Raw genomic sequence first — 19,198 nt, 5'->3', positions numbered from 1 at the left:
CCGAGCAGTTGAATTTTATGGCAAACCTATTATGACGTAATCCGTGGCATGATTGTGGTAAATTTTGAATTATGGGATGTTTTGTTGTGTGTTGTTTGTTTGTTCTTACATTGCATGTTTTGTTGTTTAGATGGTAAAAGGGCTGAATGTAGTAAGATTAATTTGAAGTTTCTGTACGATTTGAAACGAAAGGAGAAAGAGCATTAATTGACTGGTGTGTAAATGAAGGTTTACTTAGTAGCCATTTTCCGGATAGTCCGGAACTATGGATGATTTTACTCTAATTTTTTTTTTTAAATTTATGTGGTGACGCCAATATACAGATTCAAGTTTAGATAATTTTAGGAAGTTTTTGGATGATGTTAAGGAATTTTGCGTGTCACAAACTGAAGATGAAGAAATTTCTAAATAAGTTAAGTGGATATTTGCTTTATGTAGTGCTTAGATGCATAAGAGGTTTTTCCTTTTTTATGTTATTTTATGGTTTGGTTTAAAATGTAGTTTATTGAGATTATATAGTTTTTGTTTGCCTCTACTGTAGAATTGTGTGCTCCTTTAATTTTTTTAAGTGAAAATATATCGATGTGCAAATAAACAAAGTGAAGAGAGTGCAATGCCAAGTTTGTGCAATTATGTGATGTTTTTTCAAGTGAAAATAGGTCAATGTGTACATGGATAAAGCCAAGGGAGTGAGCAATGCCTAGTTTATGCAATTCTTTGATTTTTCTTTAAGTGAAAATAGGTTAGTGTGTACATGGATGCCGAGTTTGTGCAATTCTTTGACTTGTTATTTTGTCTTTGTGTAGCGGCGGTTTATGGCACTAAAATCACCACTCCACAAAATCAAAATAACAGGTCAAAGAATTGCACAAACTCTGAATCCATGTACCACTAAAAATTACCAATTTTTGCCAAGGGGTACCCGTAAATATAGTTTTATCGCTGTCAGTATATACCCCCCCCCAAAAAAAAATGCTCATGAACAGTGAGATTTTGAAGTGTACAGAAGTAGTGGATGTTTCATTGAGAAGGAAAATTTCATTTTCTTATGTTCAGTTTATGATTTCATTGTTCAAAAACTTTCTGTTGATGTTGAACAATTGGAAACTGAATTTGCAGTTTACCATTTCATTGTTTTGGATGATGAAACTTTTACTGTTCTTTGAATGATTGTAGTATGGTACTGCATTTCAAAATTGCAAGATAAAAATGGATTTTACTAATCTGGAGAACTGAGCAAAGTAATGCTGATAATTTTATTATTACCTCACAGCAATATCCTGATAGAAAGGTTTTTCAGCACTGTGCTGAAGCATCAAATTCAGTGTATACCCTATTAATTCATTGACGTATAGAATGCACATTTTATGTAGAAAATGAAATTATTTACTTGTAGCATTATTTGTTACCAGAGTAAATTTGGCTGTGAAGAGTTAGCTACAGGAAAACACGCAACAATGTTGACCTTATCAGGTCAGGGAGAGTAACATTGAAAAATATATGTTTTATTTATTTTTTTACTTTTTCAGTCTTTTGTTTCTTGTGAAAAATTATAAATAGTATGCCTTTTATGTACTACAATATCCAGTTTATACTGTTAAATCCCTTCCCTTCAGTCTGGAGGAACACTTGAGAGTTGGGATCATAATTCTGTTAACAATAACTAATACCTTTTTTAAGAGCATCTCTGTATTTAAAATATCACTTTTTTAATTTTTAACAAATATACCATCCTTCCTTATAAAACTATCATTCATCGAGATATTTTTTCTTTTACTTATTTGAAGGCCGACTCAGTAACAGGGCCCACATTTCTTTTTATGGCACTGATTATACATTTAATTGATAGGAATAAATTTAAAATTCCTATAATCAACATGTCCCCTTCTTTTTTTTATCATTATGCAGTCTTTCTTATTTATAACTGAAATTTATTTTATGCTTGTTTGCTGTGTTTTGTCATATTAAATAAGTTTCATTATAAATGTCCTCTCTCTGGCATTTTATTAGTTAAGTTTAAATGTAAGCTTATATTAATTTTACTGTAATTCTAATATATGTTCATGCCTCTTATGCAAATTCTATATCTACAGTTAACTGTGGCCTAAAGATATTTTTGAAAATTAAAGGAATTAATTGGTTGATAAATACCAAAATATGTGCCAAGTAGGAGAAAGATGAAATATAACAACTTAAAGGTACAAATTCTCTGTTTCTGCTGTAATCCTGATTATAAACACATATATGCTGGTGTAGTTTTGACTACTATTTCATAGTTTGTATATAGCTTTGATAAAGAAACAGAGGTTTTATTACGAGGGCTATTTTTTTTTTTCAACCTCCGATGGGCTATAAAGAAAAGACGGGTGAATATACAAAAAAGATTTTATTACCAAAAGTGATGTACAATACAGTTTATTTCTCTACATAAGCACTTTGACGATTAAGGCATTTGTCATATCTGTGAACAAGCTTTGCAATACCCTCTTCATAAAATGTCCCCGCCAATGATTGGAAATGAGTTATGACGGTTTCTTTCAGCTCCACGTCATTTTGTAAGCACTTCCAAGCCAGTGCTTCAGTTCAGGGAGCAGATGAAAGTCACTCGGCGCTAGCTCGAGACTATATGGTGGATGTTCGAAAATGTCCCATTGAAATTGCTGAAGGAGCCGTTGGGTTACACGAGCGCTATGAGGACAGGCATTGTGGATCAGAACAATTCCAGAAGTCAGCATGCCTCTTCGTTTGTTTTGAATAGCTCTCCGTAAGCGTCGCAAAGTTTCACAATATGAATCTGCATCAATTGTTGTTCCAGGCTACATAAACTCCACAAGCAACACATCTTTTTGGTCCCCCCAAAAAAAACAGTTGCCATAACCTTACAGTTGTTAAAGGTTTGTTTGAATTTTGTGTATTTCTTTGGAGAATTTGTGTGCATCCATAGTTGTGATTGTCGTTTCGTTTCGGGCATGTCATATTGAACCTATGTCTTATCACCTGTCACAATGGATTTCAAAAAATCTTCTTCGTCAGTATTGTAACGGTCAAGAAACTCAGACGCTGCAACCATTCGGCGAGTTTTGTGGTCGTCAGTCAACATCTGTGGGACCCAGCGAGTGCAAACGTTTTTCTGTAGCACAACTGTTCAGTAATGATAGAGTACAGGGAAGATCTTGAAACTTCTGGAAATTTCATCGATAATTCACTTATGGTGAACCTTAGTGAATTCGATTTTGCATAACTTTCTGAAGCCGGCTGGTACAGCAGTTGTACCAGGAGAATGACTTTCTCAGACGCCGGCATTGGTACAACTGTCGTACCATCCATGCCCTCCCTATTTTTAGAGAATCGCCTATCTGTAGATCTCTGGGTGGTCCATTGTCGCTGCTCAGAGTAGCCGCTGGCTACGCATTATTTCCCTCTTCTTATCTGTTTGGCTACATTTTGGCAAACAACCGCAGGTTTCGTCTCGCGCCAATATACTTGAAAATCAAATAGAGGCCATCTTTCTCTCAATCTGTCTCATAATTTTAATGCTAATTTTTTTAGTACTGACTTTTGCTATGATTAAAACGTCAGCGATTTTGCACGCTCTTTAAGCTTACCATATTTAATGTTTTTTAATCATAACAAATAAGAATAGATTAATATTTTAGATTTAATGCCCTTCTAGTAAATAGGTAAAACCGCTTTTATCGTTTACTTCCTTTTCATACTTATGAATAATAAGATTTTATTTTGACATTTTTTTTGTGGAGTGCATAAAACCCTTAAGAACTGTTAACTCTTTCAAAGTGCTTCTATTATGTAGGCAATTTTGTCTGATTTATCAGGAGATAAATAAGAGACAATTGTATGCATAATAGTTTTTGTGATTTTCATTCATTCAGTGATTGCTTTCAATGATTTTCATTGATTGTAAATTAAATAAAATCAATTTATCTTTAGACCCTCTTTTAGGATGAGATCTGCCAAAAAGTATTTAAATATCAGTAAAGCTCACGTTACTTCTAAATTGAATCAAAACATCAGTTACATTGTATAAAATTTCGGCCAGTTTTATTTGCTGAAATTCTTATACTCCTCAAGAGATAAAGGGAATTCAGACAAGTTATAAAAAAAATATCTTTAAAAAAGGTTGTTATTTTGTCTGTAATAAGGTGTATGTCAACTTACTATTAAATGTATGAAAATTAGGATTGGATTACGGAAAAGCACGTGAACGCTATCTGCTTAAGGGGAAGGATGCTTTCATGTAAACCTTTTTAAGAGAAAATTGCTCGCATTTACGTTCCTGGTGGAAACCTCCACATGTAATCAACCTGTTCTTCGGGTTTGATTGGATTAATTTTGTTCGTTTACTGAGTTACATCAAAGCACACAACAATTACCTGTATAAGGGGAGTTATGCCTTCGTGGAGGACTTTCTAAGAAAAGCTGGCTTGCATTTACGTTACACAAAAACCTTGAATCCAACTATTTAGCCGGGATTCAAAACCAAGCGAGCTACAAGTTTTCAGCCACCTTTATTGCTCTACTGAAGAGCCCGTAAAAATATTGATAAAGGAAAAGTATTGAAATAACTGGTTTAATTTACTAACCTATATTTCTCAATCGACAGTACATAAATTATGCATATGAGGGGGATTATTTGTGACTAAATAAACTGTATTGCACTTTTCTCCACTATTTCATATTACGATGGAATTATTACATTTCAAAGTTATTTCTCATGAATTAATTTTGCTCCATTCATGATTTTTGATATTTTCAAAGAGAAAATTCCACACTTTAATAAAAAAATACACGAGAAGATACTTTATGCAAAATTTGGCGTAAATGGTTTTCTTAATTTTGCTTTGAAAATATACCAGGGTAATTGTTTTCATTACTGGAAGAAATATGAAAAACAAATTTACTACATTGTGTCAACACCCAGTATGTCCTTATTCTTTTGAAAACGTGAAAGATTACTCTTTCTAAAATAAATTAGAAAATATATTATGTGCAAATTGAATATTCGTTGAAAATGAAATAGACTTCAACATTTGGATATAATGATGGTTTTAGACGAAATTTCTACCTATGAATAGAAATTGATGTATAATTAATTCTTCATGAACATTTAAAACTGTTCTCAAAATTTTTTTGATGATTGCATGTATAGGTCACGGATTTTTTTCTCTGCTAACATAAACAAAAGCCAATTTTACAAAGAAAAATTCTCGTTAAAGATATACCTTCTTTGCCTGATAGTCCAATGTAATATTTGTTAAAGTTAAATGATTAAACACAACCAATGTATCTCGGATTTTGATTTTTATATTATAATAACAAAATTATCGAAAAACGCAGATTTAAATCTCTGTTATTGTATGTAAAGCTTTATTATTGCTGTAAGTTCATCTCAAAATCTAATTGTATTGAATCTCATTCTAATCATCTAATGGTAATAAATATTATTATTATTATTATTTCATTAAATGAGTCATTACCATTATTTTATTAATGAAAATATGTCATTAAAAATCACATTCCAGCCTGCAGACTTACAAATCTAGTCCGTATTTACTATATTTTGTTAAATTTTGTTCTCGCTTTCTAATTTCTAATACGAAAATACGCAAATATAAATGAAGATTGAAAACAAATTAAAAAAATTCACAAATTATTTACGAAATTGATTAGAAATAGTGAGTGAAATATAAACATTGCATACATTTTGTTCTAAATAAATTGTGCACTGGATATGCATATTTATTTATGCACTATTTATTTAGAACTTCATTTAAATGAAAGCAGAAAAATCATTGAAAAAAATTGCAAATCTAGCAACCCCTCTACTATGGGACATAAGCGTCCGACAAACATGTAAATTTTACTTCATCCATGGAGGGGGACTAACGACTTTTCTCATTAGGAAAATGTCAAAGAGGGGGCAAAACTGTTTCGGATCGCGCCGGTCTGAAGGCTATATTATGAGAATTTCGGCCCGGTTTTAGAAGGTTAAACCGCTTAGTCTACTCGTTGAACAATGTCGTCTGTAATGACAGACTTGCGTCCTTGACCCCCTTCATCATGCACATCAGGTTGGTCATCTTTAAATTTGCGACACCATTCACGAACAACGCCATCTTTCATAAAGCTGTTTCCATACACTCGACTCATTCTTCGATGAATTTCCGCTGCACTGTTTCCTTCTGCCTGCAAGAAACGAATAACAGCTCGCAATTCACACTTGCCTGGAGAATCAATAGCGACAGCCATGTTTACGTGACTGCAACTCAACAGAAAATAGCATGTTGAATACGACAGTGACAGAGCATGTGGAGGGGGAGATACGCAGTCACCTACTATGCACACCAACCACCTGCCGCATATCTGGCCATCGTACTGTGCGATCGGAGGTTGAAAAAAAAAAACATCCTACGTATTTTGTTGTCCTGAAAAGGGGCTTTATACTTCACAGTATAGATAAATTTAGCATTTATGTCTGGTTATTAACATTAATATTTTTGGGTAGGTGTTCCCTCAGTTAGATAGTTGAGAAGTATTGTACAGTCAAAAGTCGTTAATTCGGACACCCGTAATCCGGAATGATCTATAATCCAGACCTCAAAACTAAAATCTTTCTGCGCATGCGCCGCATTGACGCATGCGCATAGGCGTTTTACTCGTGCGCGCAAGACATTTACGACTGCGCATATGCGTCTGCGCAAGTGCAGAATACGTTTTCGCGTGCGCGTTTAATGTATAACGGACGGTATAAGCTAAAATTATCTAATTATCTATTTCAGTTAATGTTGATAATTGCGTTGTTCCTTAATCTTCGAATTGGATCCGGCTTATTATTTTTTGCAGATTGTAAGAGCAATTTTCTAAAAGTAAGCTTGAACTTTTGATTATGTCAAATAGAATTTCCGATGCTGGAGCTCCCAAAGGATCTAGAAAACGAAAGTATGTTTCGATGTCCATCAAACAAAAAACGAATGGCTACAAAAAATGGATAAAAGCATATCCTTTGTTTATCTAACCGTTCCGAAATCTGTTTATCAATTTGACGCTGCTTTGCGCGGGGGGGGGGGGACGTCGCGGCACGCAATGAACTGGAAGTTGATCTGTCAACACTATTGTTATCTTCAGGGCAGATGTTTTTATTTTATTGTGCTTATAATTCCTTACTAAATGTAGTATTTAATTTCGATGTACTCCGTCTTTGATATGATTTAAATCAAATTCCTCGTCATTATAAATATCACGAATACAAATCAAATAGTTTTCTGGTTGCAATTTTCTAATTTCGGCTATGCGTAAGGTATGCTTAACGCATCCGCGCGTTGAAAGAAATGTTTAATAAAGTAAACAAATAAATATTAGGCTTCTTTTTTGGTAAATTTTGATACCCTTTAGATCATAATTGCTCATTATTTTATAAATTACGGTTTCATATTTTTAATTTTATCATTTCTGCATGCCATCTTACCAGATTTAAACTGATGATCTATAATCCGGAAAAATCAATAATCCGGAATCGCCGAAGTCCCGACGAGTCCGGATTAAAGACTTTTGACTGTATATAAAACTTATAAATAGTAATTTTATTGATGTATCTTTAAATAGATTGAGAAGGGCAAATTACTGTATATTCCAGCATGTAATGCACATCTATAATTTTAAACTACATTTTTTAAGTATATTCACCTTAAATGTAAGCTTATATTAACAGGGGTGTTTGTGCTCCGGGGAAACCCTGGAATTCCGGGGATTTTGAACTTCGATACCCGGAAATTCCAGGGATCGTCGTTCAAAAGGAAGTAGGAATAATAATGAATTATTTATTTTGATCCGGGTAATTTTGTTTGCTTTGAAAGCAGAAAACGCAAGGTCAGTGTGTGTGGTGAAAACTTTTCCTTTCTTTCTCCAAAGGCAGTGATAATGTGTGAAAAGGGGGAAAAAGCTTCTTTTTTGTTCTTTTCTTATTGCGAGTTATGACTCATTCCCCCAGTTCTCGGACATTCTCTTCTGGATTCTTTTCGGCAAGTAGGCGCGGCAGTAAAAAAAGGGAGAGACTTCGTTCGACCAGATGTGCGATCACATGACTCTGGGTTCAAAGGTCTTATCTCTCCTGGCGTGGCGCCAATAAGTAGAGAAGGGGGATTTTTCGCCGTATTAGCTATTTGTCATTGATCACTTCTCAACTTCTTTTTCTCCGCTGTGTAAAATTTTCGTTTCCTTTATTGATGCACGTGTAAAAAAAATTCATATCTAATTAGTTTTACAGCATTAGATCCAGAGCTAAGAGGTAAAACCAGTACAATATTAGCTTTTGAAAAATTATCATCTTTTATGTCCCATATTTTTAGTGATAATGAAAAGTCAAAAGTAGAAGCTGAAATAAGGTTATACCAGAGTGATATTGATATCACCAAAGAAATGCTCTCCACATCTGATGAAAGTGGAAATCAAGTCAAATGTACAATTGATAAACATTGGTCTAAAGTTTTTAATTTAAAAGATGATTTCACAAATGATTATAAGTATCCTACATTGGCTAAATTGGTCAAAGCTTGCCTTAGCTGCTTCCATGGCCCATTAGTGGAAAGTGCATTCAACTTAATGGATACACTTGTCACTGACTATAGAACCTCTCTTAAGATTCATTCCATAGATGCAGTGCAGACTATTAAGTATGATTTAATGGCTTCTAAAGAAACCTCATGTGAAAAATATGGCAAAAAAAATCCAATGACTGATCCAATTCACACAGATCTCTTACTGAATATGAACAGAAGTTGGAAAACATATCAAGAGGACTTAAAAACATGTATTTCAGATGCGTCACCTATAAAAGTCTCTGAAAAACTTCTACATTAGCAGAAAAGCAAACTGCTTCTACCTCTGCATGTGCAGTTCTCGAGGAAATTTCTTCAACTGTAAATGAGGAAAATAAAAGTCAACCTTCCTGCAATTATGAAGTTCACCACAAAAGAAAGACAAGCCCACAAACATCAGAAAATAAAAAAAAGCAGCAGAAATTAGATAATTTTTTTTTTAAAGAATTAATTCAGGTAATTTAAAATATTTACATAAAATGTAGTATTTATATGTTCGAAAATTTATGGTTATTAATTTTGCAAAAAAAATAATTCATTGAACTTTTATAATTAGGTCATTCAATACTTCATAATTGTAATTTTTCATTTCTCTCCCCCCCCTTCTCGAAACTCCAAAATGTAGGTAGTAAGTCCGTAAAAGTTTCAGGGGATTTTTTGGGGTCCCACAAACACCCCTGTATTAATTTTACTGTAATTCTAATATATGTTCATGCCTCTTATGCAAATTCTATATCCACAGTTAACTGTGGCCTAAAAATATTTTTGAAAATTAAAGGAATTAATTGGTTGATAAATACCAAAATACGTATGCGCCAAGTAGGAGAAGGATGAAATATAACAACTTAAAGGTACAAATTCTCTGTTCCTACTGTAATGCTGATTATAAACACATATATGCAGGTGTAGTTTTGACTAATGTTTCATAGTTTGTACATAGCTTTGATAAAGAAACAGAGGTTTTATTATTTTGTTCTCCTGAAAGTGGGCTTTATACTTCACAGTATAGATAAATTTAGCATTTATGTCTGGTTATTGACATAAATATTTTTGGTTAGGTCTTCCCTCGGTTAGATAATTGAGAAGTATTGTATATAAACTTATAAATAGTAATTTTATTTATGATGTATCTTTAAATAGATGGAGAAGGGCAAAGTACTGTATTTTCCAGCATGTAATGCACACCTATAATTTTAAACTACATTTTTTAAGTATATTCACCTTAAATGTAAGCTTATATTAATTTTACTGTAATTCTAATATATGTTCATGCCTCTTGTGCAAATTCTATATCCACAGTTAACTGGGGCCTAAAAATATTTTTGAAAATTAAAGGAATTAATTGGTTGATAAATAACAAAATATGTGCCAAGTAATTCCAGCATGTAATGCACAGCTATAATTTTAAACTACATTTTTAAAGTATATTCACCTTGAAATGTGCATCCTTTTTTGCAAAAAAACCTGAAAGATACATATGTCATGCTTTTATCTTTTGAAGTCATTTATTAGAACATTTTCCCCAGGCTTTCGAATGATAGTATACTAAATTGACAAGCGATAAGGGAAACAATATGTGTGTAGGAGAAATGCTAGAGGGACTAAATAACTTTGCAGAGAGGGTAGGTTGTATTCAGTGCAGGTATGTGCAAGAATCTTATTTGAGGGTTTGAAGAAAAGAAGCACATTATTTGAAATAAGAATGCACTTCTGACCCAAATGAATTCGCAGAATTAGGATTTAGATATTTTCTCTTTCTGTAGTCATTCAAAGTCGCGATTTTGAAGTGAACATTGAAGCTTTAGTAAATCACATTTGTTTGTTTAAAATACAGTTGATCTATTGTTCCTTTCAGTTGAGAATATAGCTCCTACCAAACAAAACAAACACAATGCTGGTTTCAAATGCAAAGTCATTCAGTTTGACAAAGAAAATGGAAATCGTGCTGCAGCAAGGATGTTTGATGTTGATGAAAGATCCATTAGAAAATCACCAGAATGCATTAATTGTGACAAAAACAGTGCACATTTATTTGCCTTAAAGTGGGCAAAAAAAGAATGCAATTGGAAGTGAAAACTCTAAAGCAACTTTAAGTTGGTATAGTTGATTTATGGCTTGGAATGATTTAGTTCCACGAGAAAAACTAACATTTGGCAAAGGCATCTGAAAGATTTGGACAGCAGATCGATAAATTTTGAAAAGTATATTATTGACCTACCAGGCCAAAAAATTATTTACTGTCTATTGGAAATATGGATCAAACTACAGGAATGTTTGATAAGATATGAAATAAAACAACTGATGTGAAAGGAACAAAAATGGTTCTTGAGAAAATTTTCACCTCATCATAGTGCTTTCCTATTTAGCAGACAGTAAAAAATTAAACCCTGATTATTTTTAAAAGACAGTGCTTAAATGTAATTTTCTGAAAGTGTTTTCATTCATGTTCATGTGAAATAGATAAGAAATGTTTGATGAAAGTGTTCTGTTCCCTTAAAGAATCTAGAAAGTCTTTTAGTTTAGGAGATGCTCTTATCCCATCTAATGGATAATAATAAAAAATTGCTGAAAAAGTGTAATACAGACTTGGCAGGTATTCAAGGTGGATTGATGCCATTAGTTCAGCCTTTAGATGTATGTATTAAATAATTGTTCAAAGAAAGTTTAAAACAATAGTGAAGTACGTGGATGTTAAGAGGTGAAAAAAAGATGTAAAAAAAAAAAAAAAAAAAAAAAAAATGGCATGCCAGTCTAGAAACAGTGTGTGAGTGAATCATAAAAGCATGGAATGAAATAAAACTCAACATAATTCAAAAGTCATTAAAGAAGTATAGTATATCTAACAGTTGCAATGGAAGATTATATTATTTTATTTAACAGTTATGGTGAAGATGAAATATAATTTGAAGGTATAATGGAAGATGAATATGGGACCAACGTTTCATGTTATTCGATAATGAAAAATTTTTCAGTTCATAAGTTATATCATTTAAAAAAAAAAAAAAAAGAAACATTCAGGTACATGTTGAAATCTAATTTTTGCATTCTCATTTTTTCCTTAATTTTAAATCTTATCATTTTTATATCCAGTGTATAACATGCACCTATAAATTTTGATCTTGTTTTTTGTATTACAAGTGCACATTGTATACCAGAATATATGGTAATTGCATAAAATCCAGGCTTGGTGCTATATAATAAAACTTTTATTTATGATAAATAAGAATGTTTATAAAAATATCGATATATTATATAGAAGACTGTTTGTTTTTCAAACTCTTAATGGCAGCAAAGATTGAAAGCCTATAAATGAGAATGCTGTTAAAAAGACTTTTAGATGTGCACATTTCATGACCAATGCAATAATTTGTAAATAGGATGTTTGTAAAAACACTGCAGTTAAATTTTGAAAAGTAATTTTTTTTGTTCTTTTTCATTATATAATAATAATATTTTTCTGTTTTAGCCTGTAGAAAGACAAGATGGAAAATTTTCTGGAATTATACCTGTTGGTAAGTGTTTTCCCTGCAGAAAATGTTATATTTATTTTCTTCATAGTTTTATGAATAATCTAGCGTTATTTACATCATTTTTGTGAAGTGAATAGTACTGATTTCCTAACTTAGACTTTAATACATTATTAAATTGCTGGCTGCCCAAAATGTAACACTATGAAAAAAATCATCCAGACAGCATGAAACTTGTATTGTGTGTCTATCACGATCGAATATGCAATGATTATAATTTCAGAGCACATGCACATTATGGATGACTGCAGCACTCCTTACAGTTCATATATAAAGTGAGGAAATATTGCCATTTTAAATAAGGTGAATTGTTTTCTCGCAAGATTTTTTTTGTGCGTGCAACTTCAGTATGCGTTGTAGAAAACCAAAAGCTTTATTTGAGCATGTTTTCTGAGTTTGATCGAGGCAAAATAATTACATACAGAGATTTCAGCTTATATTTCAAGAAAATTGGTCATTGTGTCAGATGTAGCTAAGTAACAGTCATATGAAGTGGAATTGGTGGATACAGGAGGGAACAACTAATGGACAAGAGGCCATTGCAACTGTCTCGCCATACCACTGCACGGAAAGACACGCATATTGTGTACATTGCATTGATGGAGTGCACTGCCACATCCACAACAATATCACAACAAATGTAGTCTGTAACACAGCAGTCGGTGTCTGTACTAACAATTTGATATCATTTACAGTACAGCGGACTGTCCGCTGGCATCCATTGCTTCACTTATCTTTAAACCATGGGCATTTGTTTTTGAAATAGTATACTGAATGGCAGAGATGGACATCCAAATGGCATGACATTTGGTTTTTGGACAAATCATTCTTCTGCCTGCAGTACCACGATGGTTGAATTAGTATTTGAAGACACCATGGAGAGAAGTTGCTCGACTGTTGTGTTTTGCATCATCATACTGGTCCTGCACCGGTGTTATGATGTGGGGTGGTATTGAATTCCATTCTACACCCCCTTAGTATGCATTATAGGTACTTACCAGCCGATGCTGTATCTCTGAGGTTTTGGAGCCTGTTCTCCTTTCTTACTTTCAGGGCTTACTTGCGGCCCTATTTCAGCAGGGTAGCATGACTATACACTTACTTGTGGCTCCATTTCCCCATTTTACCTTACTTGTGGCCCCATTTCAGCATGGTAGCATGGCCCCATTTCAGCAGAGTAGCATTGCATTCATTGTTCAAGCTTTCTTCTTGGCCCATCATATTGCATTGTTACCCTGACCTGCCTGTTTTCCAGATCTACTGCCCATCAAACATGTCTGGTCAGTGACTGGAGTATGCATAGCCTGCCATGCTGCACCCGTGGGTATACCTGAGTACTTCATTGGCTATGTGAGGAAGCAGCATGGGCTGCCATTCCCCAACAACACATCCAAAGCCTGTTTTATTCAATGCCATGGTGTGTAGCAGCATTTATTGATGAACTTGGAGGCAGCACTTATGACTGATTTTCTCATCTTTTTTACCTTGAAGAAGGCTGTATTTTCAAATCAGTTAACATTGATACTATATGTAATCTCTGACATAGAAATCTAGGAGATAGATTTGGCTTTGATTTCTTTTGTCCTTCTTTGCATTGCATTTTGGAGAATCAGCAGTGAATATATAATAAGGCATATAATTTCTGACAAAGATATACGGCATTTACTTGCTTAAAGATTTTTAATCAAGCTGCATGGAACCATCTTAATTTGCTAGTTAATTCTCTGATCTTATTGTAATGAAAATAGTAGTGATTTTAAATTCAAACTGTTTATGGCTCATCTGTCACCTTAAAGGTCAAATTCAGACCTGTTGATTAGAAACCGAATATTATACTTTTGAGCCAAAAGTATATTCCATAGCCAATATGAAATCTATGTCTCAGTATAACTGTTAGTTTCTGGGTTGCTATAAATTCTTCCACATCATTTTAAAGTGCAGTGTTGAAGGTCATGACTCATCATCACTTTTAAGCATGTGTTGCGAGTTTGGTTGCTATAATTGCTAGCCACAGGCATTTATGGGATTGATTTTTCTGTTAGTGGACTGAAGCTTCAGTGCATAGGCATACATGATATCATTTTTCAATTTCTCCAGGAATGTATATTTGCATGTTTTTGTTCTACCTCAAGCATGTTTATTCTCGCTTAGCTTGCTAATTGTTGTTGCATTCTTGTAACCCATGTTGGGATGAATATGTTATTTCTGGTATTGCTATAACTTGTATGTTCTTGTGGCTGCATCAGTGATCTTAGAGTTTGCTGAAAATCTAATATTGTAACATAAAGCCAAAGAAACAGCAATAAATTTTTAAATGTAGCATATATCAGTTGCTAAAACAATGTTGATCGCAAAGAACTGCATGAAAAGAAAGAATAAATCAGTCATATTTGTTCCCTAGTAATCTCACAGAAGCTTTACTGTGATTATTATTGTATTCACATTATGACCCAGTTTGAGTCCAAAAAGCTATGCAGCCTGGATTTTCATTTCAATAGTAACCATTTTAAAATATCTTTTATTCTAAACTGAAATTTTAGATAGATAATGTTTTTAGTTTCAAATATCATATGAACTTTCTACATATGTGCACTGTTCATATAAGAAATCAGCTACTTAGCATTAAAAGGAAAAGTATAATAAACTCTTTAAATCTTCTGATATAAAATCTTTCATATTGCTAAGAATTTAAAATGATTAATTTTAGATTATCAACCTTAGGAAAAGTGATGAGTTATAATTTTAATGCTCATGTTTTCTCTTTAGTTTCTTGTGATAGTAATAATAGCTGAATATTTCAAATTTTAGATCAGCTAGAAATTACATATTCAAGGAGTAGTGGTCCAGGTGGGCAAAATGTAAATAAAGGTAAGAAATGTTAAAAATTAATTTTATATATTACCAACTGTTTCATGAATGTTTATAATGAAATAATATTATAATTTAAATTAAAAGTGTTGCATAATCATTTAGATTGGGGAAGTTTGCCTCTTTAATTAGGTGTAATTGATCCTACGAATGAGTGATGGATTTCTGTTATTACATCTCTTAATTGCATAGTGTGTTATACAACCATTGAAAAGCCAACTGATGAAATATGGTATTAGCAATTTTGCATATTTAGTGTCAGATTGTTATTATCTCAAAGAGTCAAGTTATCAAATAAAATTTCTGTTACTCCGATTGCATTTACCACTTTTTAGAGTTGTTGTCTCTTTAAATGGCATTTTATATGTTTATTATTGACATATTTATTATATTGTCTGAATAATAAGGTTATGATATATTTCAGATCTTACTGAACAATATTGAAAATAAGCACGGTTTTAACTTGCATTGGAAAAAGAAAACAGAGGTAGAATAAATTCTAAATTACTTGAATGCATATCTGAAATCTGAAAGATTCTTTAATCTCTCTAATCTCGGATCTGTCAAAACCTTCAAATAAGAGTAATATTAAGAAGGGAAAAAAAAAAGTTTTACTTAATATTAAAAGTTTCTAAATAAAGCAAAATTTAAAATGTGCATTTGAGGAAAAAGAAATTTAAAGATGCTGCTTTTAAAAATCCACCCATATTTATTAAAAATATGAAATTTAGTAATTAAAGGTCATTATCAAACTCTTGAAACCTGAGACTCATTTTCAACAGAATTTATCAAACACATACCATATCTTCGGGCGTATAATGTGCATCAGTGTATAATGCTCACCTACAATTTCAAACTACATTTATTAATTTTTAGGTATATTTGTCGTATAATGCACTTCCTTTTCTTTGTGAAGAAACCTGGAAGATAACATACGCGATATTCTTATCTTTTGAAGTCTTTCAAACGAAAAGTCATTCAGTTTGTAAAAGAAAATGGAAATCCAGCTGCAGCAAGGATGTTTGGTACTGGTGAAAGCTCCATATATGAGTGGAAGAAAAAGGAAATCACAGTAATTAATATGGCAAAGAATAAATATGCTTTGTATAAAGAGTAACGAAATGGCCTATCCTAGAAGAATGTGTTCCAAACTGGATCTAAGAAAATCACTAGAATAGATTAATTGTAAGAAAAGTGCCTTGAAGTGGGAAAAAGTACAACTAAAAGGGAAAACTTTAAAGCAACTTTGAATTGGTGTAATCAATTTATGGCAAGGAATGATTTAATTCTATGGGGAAAAACTAAGTTTCACAAAGGCTTCCAAAACATTTGGACAACAAATTGATAACTTTCCAGAAGTATGTTATTGACCTACAAAGCCAAAAATATTATTAACTGTCACCTATTGGAAACATGGACGAAAATTCAGCAATATTTGATATTATAAAAAATAAAATTTAAAACAAAAAAAATCCAAAAGGAGTAAAAATGGCTCACATAAAACAACAGAAATAAATACAAAAAAACTTATATCACTGTAGTGCACTGCTAATTAGTGAATGTTATGAAATTAAAACCCATGGTTAAATGGCTCACATAAAACAACAGGAAAAAAAATCTTATCTCACTGTAGTGCACTTCTGATTAGCAAATGTTATGAAATTAAAACCCATGGTTATTTTTAAAAGAAAGACAATGTCAAAATGTAATTTCCCAAATGGAGTTTTCATTCTTGTACAAAAATGGTGTGAAATTATAGGTAAGAAATGTTTGGCAAAAGCATCCTGTTGCTTTAAAATCCAGAAAGTCTTTTAGATGGGACATGTTCAGATCACATCTAATATATAATATGAAGAAATTTTTGAAATAGACATGGCAGTTGTTCTAGGTGGTTAACGCCATTAGTTCAATCTTCAGATGTATAAATACCACTCCATTAAAAGAAAATTAACTATTCAAAAACCAATCAAAGAAAATTTAAAATGACAGTGGAATAAAACCTTTCAAAGATAATTTATAACCATTCAAAGAAGATTTAAAACGACAATAGAATACATAGATGTCAGAAGGTGAAAAAACATTTACAGAAAAAAGGAGGCCAAATGAGCATGCCAGTCTAGAAGTAGTGTGTGAATGGATAATAAAAGCACAGAATGAGATTAAACCCATCATAATTCAAAAGTCATTAAAAAGGTGTAGTATATCTAACAATATAGATGGAATGGGAGATGATTATTTATTTACGTATTAGAGTAACACTGATGATGAAGATGAAAGAGAATTCAATGATGTGCCTGAAGATATAATGGAAGATGTGACGAACTTTCCATGTTATTTGATAATGAAAATTTTTAAGTTCGTAAGGTATGCCATTTCTTTTAAAAAAACAGCATTTAGGTACATGTTGAAATCTAATTTTTTGCATACTCATCTTTTCTTTAATTTTAAGTCTATCATTTTTATATCCGGCATATAACATGTATCCGTAAATTTCAGTCTTACTTTTTGCATTAATAGTGCACATTATATACATTATATTATTATACGCTGGAATATACAGTACTAGCTTGACCATTCGTGTAAAGTACATGCATTCCATTGTATATAACCATGGGAAGAAATTTCATACAAAAGCCTAACTGTGGAACAGCGTTAAATATGATCCTGGAAATGGATAGACTCAAAAGGAAAAAACAAACTTATCTGAGTAACAATTCAAGTTTTTTCAGCCATGGTTGAATATTTCAATTATTTGCTACACAAACCAAAATAAAAAGTCAAAGAATTGCACAAACTCGGTATTCATGTACTGCCAAAAATCGCTAATTTTCACCAAGGGGTACCCGTAAATTAATTTTTACCCATGAAACCTTAAAAGACATCATTGAAATTTGTTAGTTATTGAACTAATTTTTTTTAATGTCCAGCTTAAAAATTAAAATTAGTTTTTCGTATGTTTTATTGTGTATATAGATCCTTTATTTTCTATTTTTTTTTTGTTAGGGAATATCTGGTTTTATATTTTTAATATGCATAAAATATTTAATTTCCATTGCAAAAGTAATTTTTATTTCTTAACCGTTTATATCATATTTTTTAGAATCACAATATTTTTTTCTTCTTTTATAGTGAATACTAAAGTTGAGATGCGTTTTCATGTAGCTTCTGCATCTTGGATTCCAGAACTTGCGAGGGAAAATATTTTGAAATTGGTAATTTTTTTTTGACTTAAAAAATTGACGAACTTATCAAAAAAGTGTTCAAGCAGTGTAAAACCACAATTAGTAAGAGTTGCTAAGGCTAACCAGGAAATGAAGAGGTACAGTCAAAAGTTGTTAATTCGGACACCCATAATCCGGAATAATCTATAATCTGGACCTCAAAGCTACAAACTTTCTGCGCATGCGTCGCGCTGACGCATGCGCCTAGGTGTTTACGCCTGCACGTAACACCTTTACGGCTGCGAATATGCGTGTGCGCATGCGCATAATACGTTTACGCATACGCGTTTAATATATAATGGAAGGTATAAGCTAAGCTAAAATTATCTAATTCAGTTAATGTTGCAGATTGCATTGTTCCTTAATCTTCGAATTGGATCCGGCTTATTATTTTTTGCAGACTGTTAGAGCAATTTTATAAAAGTAAGCTTGAACTTTCGATTATGTCAAATAGAATTTCCGATATATATTTACTAATATGTTAAGGATCTACAAAGTGAAAGTATGTTTCGAAGTCCATTAAACAGAAAGTGGAATTGCTGCAAAAAATGGATAAAGGCATACATTTGATTATCTAATCATTCCGAAATATGTTTATCAATTTCACGCTGCTCTGCGGGGGGAGGTAAATGACGAGGTGCGCAACGAATTGGAAGTTTATCTGTCAGCACTATCCTTATCAGATGTTTTTATGATGGGCAGATGTTTTTATTTTATTTGGCTTATAATTCCTTACTAAATGTAGTATTTCATCTCGATGTGCTCCGTCTTTGATATGATTTAAATCAAGTTCCTCTTCATTATAATTCGCTTCCGATAGTGAAGAAAGTGACGCAGAGGTTATTGAAAACGAAAAAATTTCAATTGACAAATTAGTCTGTATTCTCGACTCAGCAATTATAGGACTTGAACAGCGGAACTTTGTAACTAAACAAGAAATTATGTCTGTTTAATAGAATTAAAGAGAAAG

The 19,198-nt window shown here is 32.4% G+C and overlaps 1 protein-coding gene across 1 annotated transcript in view; it reads left to right on the top strand.

Moving 5' to 3' along the window:
- Positions 1-19,198, top strand: part of LOC118202254 (large ribosomal subunit protein mL62) — a 38,929-nt gene that overhangs the window by 4,002 nt on the left and 15,729 nt on the right. The window contains exons 2-4 of the mRNA XM_085820528.1: positions 12,079-12,124; positions 14,948-15,007; positions 18,137-18,219. Coding sequence (XP_085676654.1) covers positions 12,079-12,124; positions 14,948-15,007; positions 18,137-18,219 — 189 coding nt within the window. The remainder of the gene's footprint in view (positions 1-12,078; positions 12,125-14,947; positions 15,008-18,136; positions 18,220-19,198) is intronic.

Source organism: Stegodyphus dumicola, chromosome 7, assembly GCF_044657685.1.
Source record: "Stegodyphus dumicola isolate Sdum_Otavi_A_Nest chromosome 7, ASM4465768v1".
NCBI lineage: Eukaryota > Metazoa > Arthropoda > Arachnida > Araneae > Eresidae > Stegodyphus > Stegodyphus dumicola.
Note: the sequence above shows the minus strand (reverse complement) of the source record. Positions and strands in the feature narration are given on the sequence as shown.